Source organism: Sphaeramia orbicularis, chromosome 16, assembly GCF_902148855.1.
Source record: "Sphaeramia orbicularis chromosome 16, fSphaOr1.1, whole genome shotgun sequence".
Taxonomy (NCBI): domain Eukaryota; kingdom Metazoa; phylum Chordata; class Actinopteri; order Kurtiformes; family Apogonidae; genus Sphaeramia; species Sphaeramia orbicularis.
Window position 1 is genome coordinate 15,541,465 of NC_043972.1, and position 25,823 is coordinate 15,567,287.

Here is a 25,823-nt window from a genome sequence, read left to right on the forward strand (position 1 = left end):
CCATTAAAAGTGTTAACCACACAACCAAGTCAAAGCTCTGTACTTACATTGAGTGTGATTATGTGCTGCCAGTCCAGTTCATATAATGTGAGTGAAGAAGTCACAGATTCTGGCTGTGTGAAGGCTCTTTAAAGTGTATACTGTAACACATTGTCCATGTTTAATCATATTGGCACAATGTCATTTTTCAAGGCTCATCTTTCTAGCGTGCTATACTGATGAACAACAAAAAAAAGAGACAGACTGAAAATCACAGTCTGACACTACTCACCTTATGTCAGCCTTACAAACACTAAAACTGTTATAAATTACAGCTCTGAAAGACCAATGTGAGAGCACTTAGTTAATTTAAACACAGTATATTCAGGTAATGCATCAGTCATGTAACTAAACCTCACCAGACAGGACCAAGCAAGATGTCATGTTAACTTCAACAGACAAGAATTTAAAAGACTTTATCAAGCAGAAACACATACGTTCCGTTTCTCCAGACTCATCTTTTTTCTTTTGCAATTACTTTTCTACCAGCTACCAACACACAAAAACATCAGTCAAGTAAAGCAACTTTCACCTTTATAGCAAACCAGTCCCTATCGCTGCAGCTCGACATGCAGGCTGCACTGGGACAAAGATTCCAAACATTTATAGTGAGACCCTGGCAGTTACAACATGGTATGATGGAGTAGCTGCGCTGAGACCAGCTGGCTGATATTGGACCACGCACATCTGTGGTCAAGCTTTCAGCAGCAGGGTTAAATAAAGTTTCTAATGAGAGCAGCTGACTGAGTGCAGCACAGAACCACTTTCTAAAACCCAGTTGGCTTCTAGGGGACTCTGCCAATACAGAACATTTTTACAAGTGTGATGATCTGTGGTTTAAATCTTTTATCCTTTGTTTCTCTTATCACTTGTGCATTTTATTTTGTTTTGTTTATCTCCTATGAATCACTCTGTCTGGGAGGTGTTGCATGATTAGAATTATTTTTGTTAAAGTTATCTGCAATCTCAGGCTGTACACTGGGAGAAAGACTAAGTGAGTGTACAGGCGAACGCTGAGTGAGTTTGCTGTGTCTACAACGTATAAGCAGCCGTCCTGCGTGCATAAGAAGATGCCCATTAGTCCATCTCGGGCTGCAGCTGAGTGGGATGGAAGCTGACAGGCTCATTAACACCACAGATACACAGCCTACAGCCATATGGGCAAACTGGGAGGACTGGGAATATCCCGCCAATCTACCAGCCACTTAAAACGCACTAATTGGACCCACATAGATTGCAGTAATGATTCAACAGCAATAGCTCAACACCACTGTAACCCATATGCAATGGCCTCCCTGTTTGTAGGTTTAACAGCGAGGTGACCAGTGTGTTTGTGTACACCTTTTTTTTTTCTTTTAATGGTGGCTGTTATTTTGTGTTATTGTGTGTTTACTGTATGAGTCACTATAAGAGCTCCTAAACTAATTAAATTCCTCTGTGCATCGGTAATGGGAAGCTAAGAGATATAATTGTTGTCATTTTCATGCCATCCTTTTAATTACTTTCTGGTTCCATTTCATTCCATTTGAATTGACAGCCTGATCAACTTTTAATTGCCAGTTTTTGCAAACAGCTTATCAGCCTGCTCCAAACCTGCATGCAGAGTACTAAATGACCTGGCCAAACACACCCCCACAAACACACACACACACACACATCCACAATCCCAGAGCCAGTCCTATGGATATAAGCACACACTGAGCACACACATGTACACAAACTCATCCGCACCAGATGCATGGTGTAGTTTGACAGAGTGAGATGCGGATGCAGCAAACAAGAGGCCCATTCATTTCCCTATAGAACAGTAGCAGGAGGAAGACGAAGGGAGAGGGAGAGCTGGGAGTTGGACAGAGATAGGAGACAGTGAGGTAATCCATCACTTCGTCCATAAGCACCTGCTGAAGAAGCACCAAGAGCCTCATGAGCCCCAAAACCTCAACAAACACAACGTAGCCCACCCTGTATCTCACCACCCCACAACAACACACTCAATCAGATTCTTTACCATCACATAGGCTCAACAGTTACTAAATATATCTACAGTAACTGTGCATTAGATGAACAATATATTTCATGAAGCTCCATGACTGACTACATAAAATCAGTTTATACAGAGTGTATTAATTATTTTAACAACTGAACAAAATGATAGATCTGGAGTTTCTTGCAGGAATCAAGGATGTTAGAGGAAATCTCCAAACATTTATCTGATATGATTATTTTCTATTTTTGTAAAGCATGACTAAGAAACATCCTATGAATTCAAAACATTTTTTAAAACTATCACACAAATAAAAATGTGCATGTCCATAAAATAGTTTGGACTGGATAATCTAGATTGTTTTAACACCAGCAGGAGGTGCTGTCGGCTATGTTACATATGGCTCTAAATAACAGTAAAAGAAGAGATATCTGTGGTCGTTCTCCTTGTAAAACTGACAGATTTTTTTCATAACCGAGGTAGAGAAATAATCTCAGCAGTCCAGACAACTGTGGTTGCTGACATGTTTTCATACTTTATCAGAATATCTTAGACAACACAGGAAACAGCTGATAACACAATTTATTCAAAAAAGGTGTTTCCATTTCATCAGTGCATTTACTTTATTGGTGAAAATCGGCATAAACCAAATCAAGTAAAGGAAAAACGGTTATATGCAAAATTCAGGATGCTGTTTTGAATTTTGCCACTTCTGTCAACACCTTCCAAAACAAAGATTCATAATGTGCATGAAATACATTTATGGAAACAAACCTGTTTTAAATTTTTTCACTGATCACATTAAAAGAGCTCCTACTTCTGTGGATCTGTGTAGACATGTAAAATGGAGTATGAAGAGAAACAACGTCCTTGCACCTCAATTCACATAAGCCCAGTTCTCTTTGTGTGAGTGTGAACTTGAAGCAACACATTTTATCTTTAGTTTCGCAATAAAACCTTGGACTGTGTAGAGGAAACAAAGGGAGAGGAAAGGATATCAAATTAATATGACCTAATACATAATTACCTATTACTTCCTCGAGGGTTTATAGTTGGTTTTACATGTGTACAGAGATTTTTTTTTTCCTAAATGCACCCCCCGGCCTGACAGGATATGTGCCTTCACCGCCCAGAAACATAAAGCTCTAATTCCAGACTGTAAAGGTCAAAACAATGATATAACACAGCACAAATTAAAGTCGACCAAATTAGCCTGCTAAATCCTGTATAATCGTTTTGTCATCAGCATACATCCCCAGGAAACTATTTATTTTTACACATCTTGCTCACCTAAACCTTCTTGGCTCAATTTAAATGGTAGGAGCATTCAGAGAAAAACTATAATTGGTACAACCCTCCCTGTTATTAATATTGAGATTCCCTGATGGAAATTCAATTGTACTCCAGCTCAAAGAAAATTAACGCGAAATAAAAAACAAAATCAAAATCAATCAGAATTGCAGTTTTAAATGGAACCTTGTAGCTTTTTTCTGCTTTAATTTTCTGCTTTGTGCTCTTACACAGTAGCTGTGGTCAGGAGGTAGAGCTGGGTTATGGACTCCTGTCCACGCATCGAATTGTCCTTGGGGAGGACACTGAGCCTCGAGCTGCTCCCAGAGGTTATGAAACTAGTATGAATGTGTGAATGAGCCACAGTGACAAGAGCTTTGAGGAGAAATATGGCGTAAATACACTATATACACCAAAATCAATTAACAAAGTCTGTACAAAAAAAGAAATGACAGTAAACCTAAATATGTATCAAAATAATACAAATATGTGGTTATTTTCATTAAACTAAATTCAAATAAGACTTTTAATAATTGCAATACGTTTTGTGTATTCAAGTGCACAAAATATTACATATTTACATGTATTAAGTCTAATTTAGCTACAAAGTGGACAAATCATGATCCACATAACAATCAAAAGTTGCATTTTTAAACAGATAGGATAATGTGTCAACTTCAGCTCTTTCATAGAAACCTCTAGATGAAATGCTTCTGCTTAGCGAGTCTAAGCAAACACACACAGAGCCACATGTGTGAGGGAACCACATCAAAACTGGATTAGGAAATGCAATCAAGGTGGATTAATTATGGATGGAGGGCTGTTCCATTCTGCCTCATCTTTGCAGGCCTGTGCTTATATACTTCCTGCACAGGAAAGGAGAGGCCAAGCTGTCAGCAGCCAGGAGAATCAAAGGAAGGATGCTGATGAGGCTGCTGATGGCGCCTTGGAAGCCAATATATACTGGCATGGTAACAGCGCTGGACATCATCACCTGTTTCATCACCTGAGTTTGAAAATGCTAAATGGCACTGCACTTGAGATCCCAGGCTGCAATTTGAACAAAACAACCACCTAATGCAAGTGGTGTATAAACATGAGTGGAAGAGGGGCTACTGAAATGTAATAAAGAGAATAAGATGTAAACCAGATTTTTCCCCATAGTAGAAGACTTGTTTGTTTTACACAATACCTAAGCTGAGGAAACTGAAAAGCAAAGAACAGTATATACACATGTAAGACCACTGTATCTTTTTTTTTTTTTTTTTTGCTGTAAATAAGCTTCTTAAAAGTGAGGTTATGTATTATTCATTAAATCGGGATTGCATGTTGACAATATCAAATGCTAATTTAAAATGGGTCAAAAATGGGTGTAAATATGGTACTTTATAGGGAATATTGCATCATGTGTGGGTCATGGGTAGCATTAATGATGCAGAGCTAGTAACTGCATTTAAGTTTGTTTATATTGATTTTTTTTTTAGAGCCTGTCAGCAATGACATTGTTTTCTTCATCCACATTAACCTGCAGTTTGTGTGGCATGTTGCTACCAGTGAGGAAACGGGAATTGAAAAGAACTTGAGACTAAATACTCTTATTTTTTATATTTAATCTGTCTTACTAGTTTTCTGCTCGTCTTTTACTTATCTGTGGACAGTTTCCAACCCCCACATTTTGACAATGTCATGAATTATGTCAAAAGCATTATACTGCTGCAATTCTCTTTTTGACAAAAAACACTGTTTTCACTCACAAATTAATTTGCATTTGCGTCAGCGCTGACTGACAACTGTACGGTCTCACTGACAGTAAGTAGCTTGACACCATCATTATAACACTGTGACATATTCTGAAACTATGACATGACTATTTTGTTGATAAAGTTATTAGCTGTGGAAATGTACATACAGAAGTTACAATGTGAACATTTCTCGCTTCCTCTGCTTTTACATAATTGTATTTTTCTGCAGTCTTTTTTCCTCCACTGTCACTTCTCAGTGTGTTTTATCAGGTTGAGTGGATTTCTATCAATTAGTAGTTCATAAGAAGTGCAGCTGTGTGTGCTGTAAAATCTCAGTTAAATTGAAGTTACACTGCTCGTCTGAGCTGACACGAACGGGAGTGAGGATTATGTGTTATACAAATAATTGTGATTGATTTAAAAGGTCTTATTCTGTTCATTTTATGCTTTTTCATAGTATATGGCTAATAACAGCTCAATATATACACTGCTATATACAGTGTATATATTGAACTGTTATTATCCATATATCCAGTGATTTTACATTGACTGACCTATCAGTCAATGTAAAATCACTGGAGGCCTCCCATTTGTTCATCTTTGTCTCACTGTATTTCTTTTATGAACATACTTAATCACCACAATAGAACTAAAAACCTGATAAACTAATAAAATCTGATGTCCTTCAGTGTGGAGAAATACCAGTTCAAAATTGTTGTGGTACACAAAAAAAAAACATATTTCTTTGCAGGTTTGAGCAAACTATAATTTACGAGGTATACAACTGTGGATCTCCTTCTGCAGAAATTAAAGATATCTTGTTGCTAAAATCAAACTCCTGAAGATTTCATGCATGTGTCATGAAATGTTCAAAAGTAATAACTTAATGAATTTGGCGTCTTTTTCTTTACTACTCATTTTAACAGTAAAATAAGCAATTTGAGGTGGATTTACCAATATACACTTTATCTATTTACTGGTATGAAATAGTGCAACGTATGAATGAACTGTGCATTCCAACCTCCTTTTAGGCTTCTTAAAAAACAACAAATGAAAATGATGATATGACTCTTTTTTTGACATAAATTGACATAAATATATCTGTTAGTGGTTGACAGAGAGTGAATTTTGAGGGCCAATATAATAACAATAGTTTAACCAGAAAATTATCTTTACAATGGTAGAAATGAAGTCTTAAAGAAGAAAGAAAGAAAACAAAACAAAAATACGCGTGATTAATCAATATATCTGAAAGTAAATATTAAACTTACTGTAAGAGTCTAGGTGCCTTTTTTTCCTTAGTGAGTATTTTTTTTTTTTTTATTCAAAACTTGGTACTATTATCTATCCGCCACTATCAGAGCTAAGTTCTGCTGATACTGGTAGTTTGTAAAACAGCTTATCAGCACTTAATCCTATTTCTAGTTGGTGGTGCCATTTCTCTATTCAGGTGATATTCCAAAATAGCAGAAGGATGCCGTACCAAGACTATCAGTCAAACCGCAAATACTGGAAAATGATGTGGAAATCATGATTGAAATATGACATCTCTCTGTTAGTTCCATCCATCTGTGTTTATGCAAGTAAACTGAAACAATCCTGTAAAATGATCACATCCAGTTCAAATAATCATGATCAGGCATTTAGGCAATAATTGTGACAGCCTTAGTGTCCATTCTATTATTTGTAACAGAATGAACATGGATAATGTACAAGACATGGATGTTTCCGTGTGAGAGCAGCACTCAAACCTGCAACACACTCAGCAACATATTTATTCGGATAAATTAGGAAGGCTTTTACCACAGTGGCAAGTGTGGGATGCCTAGACCTTGATTCATTAGTTAAAAAGCCCCCTAATAAATTCCCCACTTTTAATGTTTCACAGAGTTATTAAAGGCGTTCCGAGGCTCACGCAGCCCTGTTCCCCTTTACAACTTTCAATAAATGACAATCAGCACTCAGTGTAAACGGCAGGAGGAGGGGGACCGTCAGACTTTTCAGCTTGCCTTTCAAAGCCTTCCTAATAGCACGTAAAGACTTATTAGGCTTTGTGTGCCGGCGCTTTAGAGAAGTGAAGCACTTTGTTTCAGAGTTGCCCAGGCTTAAGTTAATGAATAGAGCCGCCGCCTGACTGAGGCTAATTCACATCGCTCAGCAGAAGAGGTTCCATATCAATCTATATCAGTTACACAGGGAGTTTCAAAGATGAAGGGAAAAGTGCTAGCAAGCCAGGGAGCAACTCCGGGAGAGGAGAAAAAAAAGATAAGCCCTTTAGAAGTGAGAAAAGACAGAGATGGAGCCTTGGAGAATTCATTTCAGTTCCTATTCAGATTGTTTAGGTTTGAGTTTTTGCAGGAGAAGGTAGGACAGACACAGTAATGGCTGAGGCTTTGATAAGCTTAACAAAAATTGTTAACCCTCCATTGCTTTATTGTAATATTCATTAATATTTCAACCATAAGGAAATCAACTCCCTGGAAATAGATTAGGCTCCTTATTTTGTAAAGTATAACATTTAAAAGAAAATCAGGTAAATTCCAAACAGGATTGCTCCTGTATTTTATATCTTTATAGCTTGAAGACATGGTCCCATTTTGGCAGTAGAAACGGACACAGTTCATTCTCATGTAAATGCATAGATTAGGAAGACTCATCAACTAAGTGGAAGATATGATAATTGTTATATCACATCACAGCTATCCCAATCTTAATTCAGGGTCCATAAAGTCCAACGGGCTACAAACAGATGTAAGGTGTTGGATTTCTGTCATCTTCTGCAAAATGAAAGACAATCATTTTACTCATAGCCAGTCTCCATGTCCTCTCCACAGCAGCAGAGGTGAAACCGTTCTGAGGCGTAATACAATGGGATGTCTTTCATCTAGCTCTAGAGGACAGGTTGATGGACAGTTAAAGGTTGAGTTTAAAAAAAAAAACTTGTGGTGGACAAAAAAAATGGCGGCAAATTTTACACAAAGAGCAGAAAAAGAAAAGGATCACCAAAGAGAGAGAGAGGACTCTCAAAGAGAAATGAGGAGATGAAAGAGGTGATAAGGTGCAATTTCCAGTTGAAAAAGAACAAATGGAAAAAGAAAGTAGTCAAGAAAGAGCTTTATGCTAAATCTAGGAGGAGGAAGGTCTTGGAGACCGAAATGACTGCCGGCAGGAGATCAAGATCAAGGTAGGTGGATATGGAGACTGCGCCAGAAGTCTTACTTAAAGATAAATGTGACATCCAGAGGAGGAGCAAGGCTTTCCAGAACATGAAGAGAGAGTAGGTCTTGATCAAAGATCTTCAAGCACATCGGATAAAGAAGAGGAGGAGGTCATGAGAGAGCAGATAGAGGCATTTAGGGTCAGAAAAGAGGAGATCTCAATTAAGAGGAAGGCCTACAGAATGAAGAAAAGAGGAACCAAAAGAATGAGCACATTGAAAAAGAAGCTCCAGCAAAGAACTTTAGGCTGAATGTAAGCAGAGGAAAGGCTTTTAAGGAGAAAGAAGTGGTTTATGTGAGGGGAGAAAGGTGATGGAGAAGGAAAAGGAGATTGAAAACATGACAAGATACAATCAAAGTTACACGTTGAAAAAATGAGGGAGTCACTGTTCAAATTAGGAGGACATGATTGTGCAGAAAAAAAAAAAAAAAAAAAACAGCACAAAGAACAAAAGAAAAAAAGCCCCTGTCAACATGCCAGCCAACTCATCCCTCATTTCCACTTCTGTTTGGTTCTGCGGGAATAAACAAGGCAACTACAGCTGCAAAAAACACCATGTGTGGACAGAGAAACTGGGAAAGTTTCCTAATTGTATATTTGAATTAAAGTCTTGCAATTAGCTTAAGAATGCTCAGTGCCTGTAAATTGGCCGATTGGTTCTCTAAATGTACCTGTGAATATTTAGTGTTGTTTTCTTGGAGGTACCTGATGATTTACTGTTGCTGCTGGTGGCTATGAATCACTGTGCTCACCAAGTTTTACACATTTCATTATGGTTTCAATTCAGTCATTCTTAAAATAGGGTTACAATTATTAATGTATTAGAGTAAAGTCTTCTTTGCGTAGACCAAAAACCATACCAAACCACTGAAGACGTGAAAAATACTAATAATTTAGTCTGGTGCATGTTAAGTGTTTTGTGAAGTCAAACTGTTCCAAAAAAGTGACCGAAGGCAAAGTTCACTGCCTTTAGCTGTAAAACACATGATTTCTGAGTTCATAAAAAGATCAATAAATAACTGTGCTACCATATTTTTACTGCTCAGCTAACATTCATTTTAAATGGCCTGTTTATAGAGTAACTATGGAATTTTACAGAGTACATTGCACTAACTTATGGGTGTGTGGCATTGACGTCACTAGCACAGGTTGGTAGGCTAGTTAACTTATTTTAGTCTGATTATAGCAATACTTTAGCGCGTGTCCACATTGAGGTTTTTGGATTCAGTCCATTTTACCTTGCAGAGTTTGCGTAACATGATGTTTTGCTGTTAAAGAACGAAGTCCTTCAGCTGTGGGCCTGGCTTCTGAACTCCTGAGTCTAATTCACACAGAGTGGAAATGTTTTTAATTCATTACAAAACTCTAGTAAATTAAGCGGCCACAATCAAGGTAATTAACGGAAAGACTGCAGCTGTATGTACAGGTAAATGCAGACAAGTGTTTTTAGCAAGATAACAACAACAAACAGCCATCACACACAGCCTAGGACTCCAAATACAGCGAAAACTAGAGGAAAACCTCCCATAGTTTGATTGTAACTCACTTATAAGCTGTTAGGTGACTGTGATTGAGATTGTAGATACATCAAACGATCCTCATGTGAGGTTTTTGGCTAGATCCCACTGCTCTATGATTCTTAAGATGGATATAGAGCTGTGAGACAGTTTCCACATTGAATCAAACTTTTCAGGAAATATTTTGTAGTTTTTTCCTATTTACTTTTATTTATTTAAATATATATATACACGCACACACACACACACACACACATATATATATATATATACACACACACACACACACACACACACACACACACACACACACACACACACATATGTCAAGGCCCAAAACGGAATCTGTCCCGATTCAGAATCGGGCCGGCCCAGAATGGAATGGAATTCCATTCTGGAATTCCAGAATGGAATGGAATGGAATTCCAGAATGGAATGGAATGGAATTCCATTCTGGGCCAGGTTGAGTTAGGATTCCATTCTGGGCCGGCCCAGAATGGAATCCTGTAGAGATTCCATTCTAGGCCAGCCTAGAATAGAATTCCATTCTGGGCCGGCCCGATTCTGAAGCGGGCCGGCCCAAAATGGAATTCCATTTTTGGCCAGCCCAGAATAGAATTCCATTCTGTGCCGGCCCGATTCTGAAGCGGGCCGGCCCAAAATGGAATTCCATTTTTGGTCGGCCCGATTCTGAATAGGGACAGATTCCATTTTGGGCCTCGACATGTATATATATATATATATGTATATATATATATATATATATATATATATATATATATGTATACATACATACATATATATATATGTATACATACATACATATATATATATATATACATACATACATACATACATATATATATATATATATATATATATATATATATATATATATATATATATATATATATATATATATACATACATATATATATATATATATATATATATATATATGTTTGTTTTATTTTGACACAGTCTGCTCTAATAAAAATGGTTGCTACATTTCAGTGTGGCTTTGGAAAAATATCAACATATTTATCATGTTTTGCCATTCAGTATTATGTGTTGCCCACCAATAACTTGAACTATGTTAATATGGGCATGCATTGCACACATACAGAACAAATTGTTTTGTTCTTTTAAGAAAAGTCAGAATGTGTTGGACAGAGTTTGACCATCTTTTTTCTAAAGAAGTTTATGATGTGAAGAAGCAGGATGGATGTGATTACTCCACACTTAATCCGGAAACACATATGTGCTTTGAAGCTTTCATTCTGTTCAGTCTTCCTGACCCTATGTCCAATCCATCTGTCTTCAGTATGAACTGCAGCACAAAGGAGCTCAGAAGAATAGAACATATCCCCTTTTCTAAGCCCACTAACCTCAGAGAGTTTATGGAAGAAACCAGCATCATTACTAAACATTATTTCAGTGGCTTTATTATAGTGTCTGCAATCAGGGATTATTCATTTCAGAATCTTAAAAGGTTCATAAAATATAAAAAAAAGGAAAATTCTATCATTCAAAGCAATAGAAATTATGCTTCTTTGAACAATTTTTTTTGTAAATAATGTGTGTAAATTCATACATTTAAAATGAAAGCCAAAATGCTTTCTATGTAGATTGAGTCTACAGTGACTGTTTTTTAGCTATCAAATTCTAAATATCTGGAAACAAAACATAAAGGCTGTAGGGCACATAATCACAACAGCATAGTCTATACATATACACTGTATGATACACTACGCCTAATGAGAGTCCAACTCCTTGAAGACCAGCTGATAAAGATTAAAATTGACAGCCATTAAACAGACTTCAGTATTCAGTGCCAATACACAAACACACACCTGAGCCAGAGGGAAAAACTATGAAAACAACAAGAGCAAGAGCTCAGACACGATTAAACCATCCCTTTACCAATTTGTCATGGCATACAACACATGCACACATTCCAAACCACAAACACTCAATTACACACACTCTCACATACACTAAAGCTGTTTATTATGATGTCCATTAGCATGAGTGACAGGAAGGTTAAGAGAGTTGAGCAGTTACACTGGTCTCCTCAAGTGTGACAAAATGTGTCTCGGGTTTACGGGCATTATACTTCAGGGTCTTCATCAACAAAAGGCCAAACTCAGAGAAGAAGGGTTGACCTTTTGCACTGCTGCATCTTCACCAGTGATGCACTAATGATGGATTACAAAGCACACTCCAACAGTCAGGATGGGAACAGAGACTTTCAAAGATGATAATGTGCATGGCCTTTGTAGCCTGCCCTATAATACAGCCCAGCAGTGGCTGTAAGTAAAGTCTGCCAGAGACCTGGGGGGGGGGGGGGGGGGTGTATGTACCAGTTTGAGTGTGGGTTTGTCAGTCAAAGTGTCAGTCCATCTGAGGAGTCATTGTGTCTGCTGACAGCCGGCTGAGAGCTACAACGCTTCCATTAAGAAGGAACATCACTCACTGGCCATTACAGCCACACTGCTCTGCTGTTCACTGAGATGGACGATAACAGGCACCATACATACACCCAGGACAGCAGCAGACTCTCCTGGCAGCTCAGAAGACATGCAGACACGAGCTGCTGTTCAATCACATACGCATTACTGTGAATGACCTTGCTTACTTACTTTAATGACAACCATTTCTGTTCATTTCAGTTAATTTAAGTAGATAAAAATAAAGAGATTAAAAGAGACGCCTACACACAATATCCAGCTGATATGTGCTAAAAGTATATAGAACCAGAGATGGGGAGCAACAGCATTACATAAGCAAAAATGACAAAATTCATTCATCCCTCAGGCCCTTCATCCATCTATCCATCTATCCATCAATGCATGCATCCATCCTTAGTGTCTTTTCATTTCTATTTATATGAACAGATAGAAATTTTGCTGAGATTTAAAGAGGCAAGAGACTACAAAAAATATCCATCAGGTAATATAGTGAAAGAATATAGAAGGTATAACTATCCTACTACTGGACATTACTACACATAATATCATGTAATTAATTTACAAAATAAATGGTAAAAGAATATGTCAGCAGCTACTGAGGAAAGAAAATATGTAATTAAATCACAGTTACTAATCAAAGTTTTGAGGAGTACCTCCATGAATTCATCTAAAGCTTAAATGTTTAAATGTCAAACAAAGCAGACTGCAGTTGCATTGCATATTTTTGCCCAAACAGGAATGTCTTCTTTTAACATGTATTTTTATGATTTTGCTTTAAAACCTGCCCATGTCATGTTATACTGAACAACATTCAATTAACATATCACATAAATTGTGTAAATCGTGAGTAGTGTAGTGCTGTTGAGAGGTTTACACTGGTTCAAATGTATCTTACTGGGGTTTTTCAGCATTATAACAAAATTTTACAAATGTTAGAGAACTAATGAAAATTTATTAAATATAACAAGCTGCTGTTCTTTAATGACGATATTAAAAGAAATTCATTACTTGCTACATGTTAACGTGACAACCACCCAAACAATGGTTAAATAAATGTCTAACAATGTTTTATTAAAACAATTGCTGCTTCAGCCCTGATATTTTCAAATCCTCCTGTACACTGATTCAAGGGAAAAGTACTGAATATTTCAAAGCTTTTTCAACTCAGTGAAACTGCTTCTTTTACTACTTACTTGTACTACTTCTATTACTTTTTTGAAAAGCCTAGTCTGCATATTTCAAGGTCCGTATTTTCAGTCATTTACCCCCAAAACTTGAAAATTCCACGATGATGATTTTCCAGCTTCCACCAAGACTTCTCTGGAAAATCAGCGAGGGATTTGTTCGCTATTTTTTGATGCTTTTAACAAGCAAGTCTGCCACCAGACCAACTGTGGATAAGCGAGAGAACAACATTTTAAATAGCAGCATCTGATCTGTAAAACACTTTGCGTTTAATCTGACTGCACTTTCATAAAGAGCATGACAATCATGTACTACTGACAGAAAACACTTTACATCAGCAGGGGACACAAGCCGAAACATTTTTTCTTGACTTTTGGCTTGTTTTTTGATGCTTTTTCTGTACAAATATCAGTGTCTCAAAGCCAAACAGCAATCGAAGTTGAGTGTACTTACAAAAACATCTACAAAAAAACAATGCACACACAAAAACAATCCTCATTCTGCCTTTTACCTCATCGAGTTCAGAGATGTAGACGGGCTTCTCCTCAAAGCCAATAGGCATGGGTTCATTGGGAGGGATCTCCACCTCTTCATACATCTTGGTGTTCTCTCTGCGGATTCCCTCGGGCAGCAGCATCTGAATGTCACAAACAAAAAAAAACAAGAACTCATACATGACCTCAGAAACTCAGAAATAAAATGCATAGTTTTTAAAATGGATTAAAACTTTGGAGGACATTTTTACGCCTGAAAAGAGTACAGAGTTTATACTCCACAGTATGTAATTTCTGCTTCTAGACATGTCTTAGTAGACAATGTGAATTGCTGCACTTTGCAGATCCACCATTTTCATCATTAGATTTTGCATATATATAGCATGACTGAGCCACTTATTGCATTTCACTTAAAGGTAACTCAATAAAATAGTTTAAAGCTTTAGTACCCTCAGCCCTGCAGGGGTATTGCAGGTCCATCTGTCTGTCTATCAGTAACATAGACTGCATATAATTAGTGAATGGAGGAATTGTGACATACCAATATATTTGAACTGCTGTTCTGAAGAATTAGCCACCACAATGTTGGCCTTTTGGAGGGGGAAATGACTATATTTGGACAAAAGGGGTGGAACTTCAAGAACCCAAGGGATAAGAGGTGAGTTTTTGCTAAACAGCAGCTTACTGACTCAGTAAAAAGTCAAAATTCATCAAGCAGTATGTCACAAAGCAATTATAGTCTTTTTAGTGGAGCCTATTACCCACAACAACAGTCAAGCTGTCAGTCAGAAAATAAAACTCTATATTAAATAAACCCAAACTCAGAAAGTCCAACTTGGCAGGCGAGCGAGCTGTCATACAGATCAATCAAAGCCCAACACAGCAGACACCAAATTTTCCACTGGGCCTGAAATCTAATTAATGAAGGAAAAATTTAAAGACGGACCACCAAATCCCTTATAAGAGGTTCAAAGTATTGACATAATAACTTTAAGAGACAAGCCCAACATAAGTCTAAGGGAGCCAGGGCTTCACCCACATGCTGCATAAATAGCTATCAGCATGATCAATTTCTTGCTCATGCACTACTGAAAGCATAATTTCCATTCCACTTCTATATCTGCCATATTTGATGGACACTTATAACTGCTGGCTTATACATAATACATAATAACTTCAAATTGTCTTGTTCATTCATTTTTTTCCCTCCATATCAGACTATTCATACTAATCCTGACAGTAGAACTGACAGTATTGATCATGATATCACATTCAATCCACCACGAGTGAAAACAATTTGTGATAAAAACATTAATCCAAATGTTTTAAGGGTCAAGGAATGAATTCACAGCATGTATAGGTTTCTTTGTGTGTGTTAACATGAAATTATTCGGTGTAGTGGATATGATCTAAGGAATCTAAGGAGGTATGATGTTCGGAATATTCATGTTATATCATTTTGTTCTAGTAAAATAGTCTCAAGTAACTTTAAACATTCATGTGAGCTTAAGGCTAATGTCATTGTTGACAGGTCACAAGACTAAACAAACTGTAAAGTGAATAAATGATTTATTTTTTCAAATTAGAACATCAATGGAAATATTTGTTATAGTATACAGTATAACATACTGTGTGTTTAATGACCACATCATATGAACCCTGTACCGTGCTTAAATTATTTCTGATTAATTTCGTTCATTCTATTACATCTTAAGATGCTTTGTGGTTCTTTGGCATATACTGTGTACAGCAGTTTAGTTTTGTAGGCTGTACTGAGTAGCCTCAGATCTTCAAGTTAATTGCAGAAAGCCACATTCAGTTGGCGGTTATGGGAGTCAAAGTGGGAATACTGCTGTAATAGATACATCAAAGAAGTTATAAAAACAGTAGACAAAAATTCAGAAAGGCAAATTACTGTGCCACTTCAGCTCAAGACTGTAATGTGACCACTGTCTACTGCTGAAGAAGCGTAAGGCTCACCCTGGCTCCACCGACAAATGCAGGCGTCTTTGTGGCCTCTGCGTAGCTGTCATAGACATTGGGATATCGAACACGTTCATAGACTCTTTCTCTGCTGAACACAGGTTCTCGTCGAGCTGTCAGCAGAGCCTGCTCCCTGTACAAGAAAGCAGATCAAAAAACAACAAATAGATATCACATTAGTACAGTGTATGGCAGAAAATGAAGCTGAAATAAGGTAAAGGCTAAAATCAACTAAAAGTATATTAAACTAATGTTACACCAGTGTCAATTCAGTATATTTACAAAGAGGAAAAATGTGATGCCACTTGTTTCCACACATGATCTCCATCCATATTTTGGTTGTACAGAAATACTGCAGTTGATGGATGACTCAAATGAAGAGGCAAAGATGTGAAGCATTATGTTCCTTCCTAAAGTGGCTTACCTCTCTACTAATCTTTTCCTTCACACTGCAATGGATTTGGCCATGCTAAGTTTTTAATTAAACAGATCGCTGCTCTTTTTTTTCATCCTCTGAAATTAAACTTTCAGAAAAATCCTCCATAGGAAAAAAAAGTGACAGGTTCAGTGTATTTTCTTTTTCTTTTTTTTTTTCCACTGAAGCCAAAGCCAAGTTGCCATGAAAAATGCACAAGCTTGTAGGTTTTCAAGCTGATACCTGAGAGTGCAGGTGGAGATGGACAGATAGAAAACAAAGACAAATGAGGGGAAAAAGGAGAGTGAAAAAAAAGTGACATACCGCTGGGCTCTCATCTCTCTGGGGTCAAAGTTCAAGAAAGCATCTGAGGCATCGCCGTCATCTGTGCCTTTCCCCCTCTTCCTCTCTCGCTTCTCCTCCCTGCGATACATTTTCAGCATCTGCTTCTCCTGCTCGGACTGGATTGTCACCTGGCATCCGTACACCGGTTTGGTCATTTCACCGCTGACTTTACGGTTGAAATCTGGACAACACACATAAATAAAGTAGTGGTTAGCGGCAAAACACTGTAATGTTTTTCGCATCTCCACCATTTTTGTTTCCAGGCTTAATAGTGAGCAGAACAGCTCTTGTCATTAATTTGCATGAATGTAAACATATAATATTTCTAATGTATAATATATGTGTTATTTGTAGAGCACTTTTTATGACACACAAAAATAATATTTAAAACACTCAACATCAACCAACATGAAGCACACATATTCATAAAAGATTAAAAACAGTTCTGACAATGATTTCATTTTAACTACTGATTTGAATAAATAACGATCAATAAAATGGCACTGGAGTTGCATGGAATAATTACAACTGCCAAGATAAAATTAAAAGTAAAATGTGAAGAATTTTAAGAACATCATTGCCTTCACAAATTTAACAGCTTGTCAGCTCATTCTACTTAAATGGAAAGACAGAAATCCACCGACATTCAACGTCTGGATAAAAGACCTTATGAACTATCTGACATTACAAAAATTAGATATACCACAAGAGGCAATGCAGCCAAATTCTATGCAATGTGGAAGCCTGTCTTATCATATAATAAAAAAAGATGGACACAAAAAATTTCTCATTGTAACTAAGGATATATATATATATGTGTATATATATATATATATATATATATATAATTTTTTATTTTTATTTTTTTTTTTTGGTTGTTTTTAATAATTTTTTTATACATTTTTAATTAAATTAATTTTATTTTATGTATTCATTTTGGATGTGTGCGTTTATATATTTTTGTTAGAGTATGATGTGAATCAGGGTTGGGGGTACATAATTATGTTGTTATATTTTATGTACATTCAATTGTTCAGTTATGATTATTACAATATAAAAATTCAAGAAAAAAAGTAAAATGTAATTCAAATATAAGTATTTAAAGCAGAATTACAAGGTTTTACACAGGTTATAGATTCAGATAAACAATATGCATGTAAAATAATACAAATACTGGGTGTACTTCAATGTCTATCAGTTCAAGAAAAGGAAGTAAAATAAAAGCAATCATATAATATTCAGTCTATCTTCAGTTTAGTCTCCACTAAGGTGTCTGAGTCTGATGTAGTGAGGGTGAAGGGTCTTCTGTAATATTAAGTTCTGCATCTAGAGAGGTGACTCATCCACCACCGAATCTTCACTGTGGTTGGTTAGAATGTGATGAAGAGGATGTACCGAACTGTTTAAGAGGTCCTCTATCCTATGCAGTGTTCCTCTCTACACAATATTCCCCAGTGAGTCCAGCTTCCTTTACTAGTTTGTCCCAACACTGCGGACCTGAATAGCTGATTCTGTTCCTTTTGATAGAGTGCATCTATGCTCTGGGACCAGTCCATGTTGTTATCTAGATGCAAACAAAGATATCTGTATGTCTTGTCCACACACCACAAATGTTGACTGGCTAAAGAGGGGTTTTGGAGAGACTGCTGAACTCCACTTCCTGTCCATTCCTCACATGAGCCACAATAGTAGAGTCGTCAGAGTATTTCTGGGTGTGACAGGACTCAAGAGTTGTGCATGGAGTCTTTTGGGTACAAGATGAACAGAAGGGGAGCCAGAAAAGTCCCCTGTGGAGCTCCAGCGGTGCTCATTACTGTCTCAGAGTCACAGGTCCCTAGCTTGACGAATCGCGGCGTTCTTGTCAGGTAGTCTGTCAATGAGTTCAGCACCATACGTTACAGCTTGTCTCCGAGTATAGAGGGTTGGATAGTGTTGAACAAACTTGAAAAATCCAAACAATATATGTCTGAGATAACCACCAGACTCATCCATAAGAGAGTAGGCTCATTGTAGCATGCAGGGAACTGTATCAGTATGTTCTTTATGTGCAAATTGACGAGGGGGGGGGGGGCTGCACACATTTCACATGGGGTCTCCGGAGGTACAGACTTTTATAAGTAATATGCATATATATATAAAATAAATGGTTTGGCTCCATGTTATAGGGAGGATAAGTCTTTGCTTTGCTTTTATCAAACGATTCACAGGGTGAGTTGGTCAAACAGAATGGGTGAGACTGTCCCAGGAGGATGAAGTCCTAACAGCAAACATACATCGACCCTTGGCTTTGCAGGGTATAAATAATAGACCTTTGTCGAATGATAATAAGGATTTCATCATCACACTGCAGTGGCTTGAACACAAGGTATATGTAGCTACTACTTTCTTTTCTTTTACCTATGACACCTCCCCATATCTGGTCTTTCAGAGGCAGGAGCAAAGAGAATTCAATTTTGTCAATTTTTACTTCTCAGGTCCTGATGTCGACTGAGAATTTTTATACCAAGTGTTTGTTCACAGCGAGCAAAACAACTGCAGGTCAGACAGTGACAGTAAAACCCCATTCATGTTTCAACAGTAATTCCAGTAGCCCATTGTCATGTGCAGGTGTGAGCAGCATCGCAGGGGTTAATGTTCCCATCGCAGCCTCTCTGTTTGAGGCACAACAGCTCAATAAAAGGCAGAATTGCTCTTGAAAACAGATGAGATCTGATGATTGCACCGCAGCCCAGGCTGATTGACTGAATGATTTCGTCTTTATCTCGTCTAGCGCTCTACCTGCTCCCCACTCATTCCGCCGGCCCCCCTCTTTTTTGTCACTCTTACCCCTCCCTTCCATTACCTCCCCGACTCCCAGCCCTTTAACTCTGTCACCCTCCATGCACCAATTCCTCTGTCTAAACCATTCCCCACCTTTACTTAGCTTCTCTTCAGGAGCCATTGTGCCTTGTTATGGGTCTCCAACAGTGATTACCTCTAAATCTTCAGGATTCTCATTTCCTCAAGCGATCACAGTTCCATAATGACTGGGAAAAGCTTAACCAAGACAGATTTTGTTTGTTTTCAAGGTCTCTTAACAAATCATTATCACATTTTAAAGTTTCACTAAACTCAAAAACAATTATTTTTCAGGGTTCACCGACTGTTGTGCTCACTTTCAATGTGCAGACTGATGCTTTTACAGAATATCATAGAGGATCTAGTTTATAATAATTGTGATGTGAGAAAAGTGGATTTTAAACGAAAAACAATCATACAATGCCCAGCAGATACATTTTACAGTTACATTTTTCCCTATATTATGCTTCACAATAAAAGCCCTGTTGGAAAATGAAGGATTTCTTTCCAATTACCCATAAAAACACCTTTCTTTTGAAACAGCTACATACAAGACGAGGGTTTTTGTTTGTTTTTTTTCCAACAATGAGGATTCAACCAGTAAACAGCGGATATTCAGATATTCTGTTAAGCAAAATGTGAAAAAAAAAACTTTAAGTGTTGTAGATTCTCACTGACTTAATTGCATTAAGGTTTATAAAGATCGATGTATCTGCTGATGTGTAATTCTCCCCACACATCCACACACAAAGGCTGACGAGTGAAAACAATACCCAGGATGCCTTTGGGTAATCATCAAACCACTGGCGCTAAATTACTTTAAGGTCACAGCCAGTTGTTACCAATGTCCACAGTCATTGAACAGCGATGGGAAGAGCAGCAACACAACATTACATTTGCTCCTGATGCAAAGGATGCATGTCAGTCATTCCAGGTATTGGGTGCAAATGTTTAACTGAGCGTTACACAATGTGGAGGGAGAGGCTGATGGACTGAAATGCTGAATTACTTAAAAGAGACATCTGCATAATAAATAAAGACCCTTGAAAACAGTGATTTCTAGATTTCTATACTTCAGTGATTTATCAGTATGAAGGAAAATAAAGCACATTCTCAAAACACAGCAATGATAATAACTGAAAAAAAATGATGACATGATGCTTACACCACCTGCAAGTGAAGTCAGATTTTTATTTTTTTATTTTTTTTACCAATACAGGTTTTAAATGTACAGAAAAATATCAAACTGGATTAGAATTTGATTTGCTTCAGTATTTTTACTATGTACTATAACATGACTGGAGCTGATCAAAGTCAAAGGTAATAATTCAAAGAATTTGCAAAGCAGGACCTTGGACAAGGAAGGTCGCGGCGATCTGTAATCAACAGATACGACACCCTGCCCTTTAATAGCAACTCATCATCACCTTTGAGATTATAACATTCTTCAGCGTATTTATTTAAACCGTGGAAATAACAGTGATAGAGAAGACCGAAAATGCAGTTGAATGGTAGGTATTTGGTGTCTGCAAAATGCAGACATTACATTTTACACAAGTTACTTCAGGGACATCTGCAGCTGCAAATTGCGAAATAATATGTTATCTAAAAACAGTCTCTGTCTGGTTTATAAATAAATGCAGTGGTCTTGCTTACATTTAATCTGTTTAAAATAGTGGAGACCTAAACCTAAAAAACAAAATGCAATTAAAATGTATTTGAATTAACAATTTAGCTAATGTAGGTAGCCTACTAATGCCATATTGTCTACAAGTTCTAGTCTAATTTAGTAGTGAGTAGTCCACTGAGTCTGTTTCAAATACAGGTGGGAGCAGCGTTTGTACTTGAGCAGCACTAAAAAGCCTCTTTTCAGATTATGGCCTTAGAAAATTGTCTAAAGTGCTTGTCAGATAAACACTAACATCATCTTCTTGTTAAATTCTTGACAGAACCATTTGCTTTTCTCACATATTTGTCTGCATTTACTGTACCTACACCAGCAGAAACAGATGCTCAGGCTTAATGACCCAGACAAAAGCATTTGCACAAACACTCAATGGGAGCCTACTTCTACCTGTTTGGAGCTGTCAGTGTCCCACAGTGCTGCAGCCCTCAGTGTGTCTCCTGGCGTCTTTAGAAAGAGCTACGCATTAAAGCTCACACTTCTCTACTTTCACCTGGACTGCAGCAGATAAACATACCATTTCAAAGAGGACTTATGCTGAAGTTTGTGCTGTTATGCAACCAAAGGAATACCTGGAAGGTTTAATATCATTCCCTTTTCTGGAGTTGCATATGGCCTGGTCTAATGGACAACCATTTGGCATGTTAAATTAAACAAGACAGCTGTCAATCCACGAATTAAAAAGATCATAAAAAAGGACATAATAATTCTACGTGTAAGTTAGCTGCTTTTACCATGTGGCATTGAGGGCTTGGCCGGTTGAGTGGATAGAGGGGAAAATACATACAGAAGACAAATTCTGAGGACAAAAAAAAAAAAAAAAAAAAAACAACAGAAAGTTAAAGTGAGCTACTAAGCTATCGGCCCCCTATGTGTTTCCAAAGCAGCTTCAATGTTCCTTAAGCAACAATTCCAACTTTATGAACTTAACTGGACAGATAAATGCCATTTGGGATAAGAATGGTGACTGTGAAGGTGATAACATCAGATGCACATTATGTTTATACTCATCAAACCGGTGACTGAGTCCTCATAACATTAAAGTGGGTGTTGTCATCATGGATGGGACCACTGCCATCAGGTTTCTTTGTTTATTTGCGCCCAATCCATAAGAAGAAATGCTTATTTTTCAACTATCTACTGCCTTCAATAATATGAATAAAGATGACGCTGGCAGATTTTTGACATTGTCGGAGTTTGTACTAAACAGAATGAAAAGTCACCAGTCAATAATCTCTTTAGGTCCATTGTCTTCAGATCTTGCTAAGAATATTGCTCTATAGCTAAGGTGCTAACATGAATAAAATAATTAGACCTATTTCTATGTTATGTATACCATTGAATAAATATGCTGATTAAGTTTATTATTACAGCATCTTGTTTGAAGCTCAGTGTGTAAGGGGATTTATGGGGATTTAGGTACATCTAATTGGAGGAAAATAGTAAAATATTCAGATTATGTTTTTATTAGTATATATTTGCCTGAAAATTAAAAAAAAAAATTCTTAGGCTTTCATTACATTAGAATGAGCCATTCACAGCTACAGAGGAAACAGGTCGCCTCCGCGGATCTCAAACATGTTTCAACAAAAGCACTATTTTGTTGTTTTTTTTCTTCCTGCTTTTTCCTCATTTCATGGTGGGTAGAATCCAGAATTAAGATGCTGTTCCTAACATATTTGAGTGTCAACCAGAGTTAATATCCCCCCAACTAAAAAGTGAAGAAAAGGCAAACACTAGTCAGGTGGCACCTGGTTGTACTCTGCAACTTCACAACTAGGTGCCACTAAAAGCAATGACCAATTACACTGTCATTAGGTTTTTAACAATCTATAATTCTTAAATGTATAACCTTACAACAATTAGACAACATATTATCATCAGATCTATTTATTTCCTGGTGGACATTTGTAGTTTTACATGTGAAGTTTATAATGACCCAGATGACATGTTCACAAATATATTGATAACTCATTTAAGACTAACATTTCAAGAGCCATCAACATGCAAGATGTCAATTATCCAAAAACTGAACAATTAAAGGTTCATTCTGATTAATTGCAAGAACAATAATGTCTGTTTGAGTTAAAAATTAAAGCTGACAAAAGTGATACAGATATCACATAATGTTTGAGGCATGTGATTCTACTCTTGCCTCTGCTAGAAACTTTTTAGATGTGCCGACATGTGAGGTCTTTTCCGTACACTCAGCCACTGAAATGTGGAGAGGAGCCACGGAGAGAGAATCTGCTCTTTGATAAACATGCAAGTGCCAGACTGCAAACTGCAATTTAAAAGCTAATCAGCAAGAGACAGGCATTCCCACTAAATCCCACTCTTCCTGATGGCATGCAAATAGTGGAAAATTTAATCAGCCTTTTTTAACCCCTCCTGACTTCAGTCTCAGTCGTCAAGGAAACGCTAATCTCAAAAGCTGTCTGGCAAGTTAAATTTTTAACGCTGATCACAAGTTCTTCACAATGGAAATAACATCAGATGATGTTGGAGGCAGCCTTGGGTGTGACCATGACTATGGCTTTCATTTAGTTTTAACAAAGGCAAATATGTTTACATCTACAGTTTAACCCCTGCCAAAATGAAGGTAACCCATCCGTTTGTACCAAGTCACATCTAACATGTTTGTTTGTCTTGTCCATCTAGCTGACAGCCTCCCATTTGAAGGCTTTTTTCTAGTACATTCTAGTCTGTGTATATTTAGTCATGCATTAGAGACTATCGTCAGCTTTAATACCCAAGAAGAAACAGATGATTGTGTTGTTTAAATCCTGAAACATTAGCACTTATTTCTTTTGATACTGTTAGATTTTGAAGCAATCAGATCTGATAAATGATGCCTGGGAAATCGTCTCAATGTTATTTCACTCAACTGCCTCACTGCTGAGAAAAGCCAGCAGTTTTAGAGAAGAATTTAGATATTTTATTCAAATTAAATGCAGTTATTTGGCACTATCCATCTATAGACTGTCATGACGATTGTAAATAACCCAAATTTAAAAAGAGAAATATTTGACAGATTACAGCAAATATAACAATCCTTGATGTTCTGTCATTTTTCTTTTTTTTTTTACATTTTTCTATATGAACAAATAGTTTACGTACTGTGTTTCAACTAATGCTATAAGTTTAACAGGACAACAGCAAAGAATTAGAATTAGAAACAAAGACCTGCCTCCAATACAAGCCTGCTTCAAATAAAAGCCTGTCTCATTCTGCAGCTGAGGTAAAACAAAAAGGCCCAGTTAGTACATGAAGACATACGGTATGACTTTCAAATCACTCAGAAAACTCAATAGGATGAGTATACGTGACTTTAAACGGTTACAGGGATTATTCTGACGAAGTACGAGCTCTGTCGTCTAATCTTCGGCCAGTCTGTAATGCCCACCATACATATGCATCGGCAGATAGCTCCGACAAAGACAAATTATCCATCCTTATCTTTGGACCAATATCTTAAACTCTACAAACCTCGAAGAGGAAGGAAGAAAAAAGGGTATCTGCCACCCTAGAACAAAGGAAACAGGGTGTTGAAAAACAAGGCAGGCTCAGGATGAAGGACGGTGTTTGAAGTAAAAAACCATGCGGGCAGACACAGGAGGCAGGCACATCACTGGGAGGGAAGGTGTAGTACAGCTCACTATCAAGACTCCTGAAACACAATCTCATACTAAATCGATGAACTTTGCTTAAAGCCACCAGGAGAGCCAGATAACTACAGCAACCAGTGGAAACCTATTCCCCACAAGAGGCTGCACTTAGTTGGACCTCAGCAACACTACATGCGTGTTGGGCTTTTTCTCTATTAGTATGGCATGATATTCTATTATTTCTCTTATTCATGAGAGGTGTAAGAGCTGGACAGAAATAGAAAGCCTACCCTCAAGGGAGGCCTTAGTCTGGTCTTCATCATTTCTGGTAGATAGCATAAGAGACGTGAAAGAAATAATGAAGAATTGGGTTGAAGTGAAAGGCCAATCTTTGGGTAATAGCCTTTCAGTGGATTGAGCCATTTCACTAGCTCGAGGAAAACAGCTTTATGTTGCTCAGACTACATACTACTGCACCGGTACTGACAGGCAGGTAAAGCGTAAAACCATCTGCATCTGTTCGCTGGTCAAGAGTGAAACTTGATTAAATACCATTGTTTTGGACATTCTATCTTCTGTGATATCCTAGATTTCCAACATAACATTGCTTCAGAGCTAAGCTACATAGTATTTTAAAAGTAATATTGAGGTTACTGTCATCAGTACTGTGTTAGTGATTTATAATTCTAATATGATTCTACTTGCTTGGTTATCAAGGAAAATGCAGTTTACTGATTTACAAATATCAATTCTATAAATCAACATAAAATAACCAAAAACTTAAAACTTTCATTCTGCATGTTTTATATGTTTTTTTTAACATCACAAAATCCAAACTAGAAGCACTCGGAGAGCGCAGACCTCCGCCTAGGCTGATCAGTGGCCCCCCCTGGGGGCCCCCCCACCCCCGATCACCACCAAAATTTAATCATTTCTTCCTTATCCCACTTCCAACAAACCCTGAAAATTTCATCCAAATCTGTCCATAACTTTTTGAGTTATGTTGCAC

At 37.3% G+C, this 25,823-nt stretch overlaps 1 protein-coding gene across 3 annotated transcripts in view; it reads right to left on the reverse strand.

The window, feature by feature from the left end:
* ascc3 (activating signal cointegrator 1 complex subunit 3) overlaps positions 1–25,823 on the reverse strand; it is a 164,303-nt gene that overhangs the window by 118,303 nt on the left and 20,177 nt on the right. For all 3 annotated transcript variants that reach the window (XM_030158291.1, XM_030158289.1, XM_030158290.1), the window contains 3 exons: positions 16,664–16,865; positions 15,922–16,057; positions 13,959–14,084 (listed from right to left, as the gene is read on the reverse strand). In XM_030158291.1, coding sequence (XP_030014151.1) covers positions 13,959–14,084; positions 15,922–16,057; positions 16,664–16,865 — 464 coding nt within the window. The remainder of the gene's footprint in view (positions 1–13,958; positions 14,085–15,921; positions 16,058–16,663; positions 16,866–25,823) is intronic.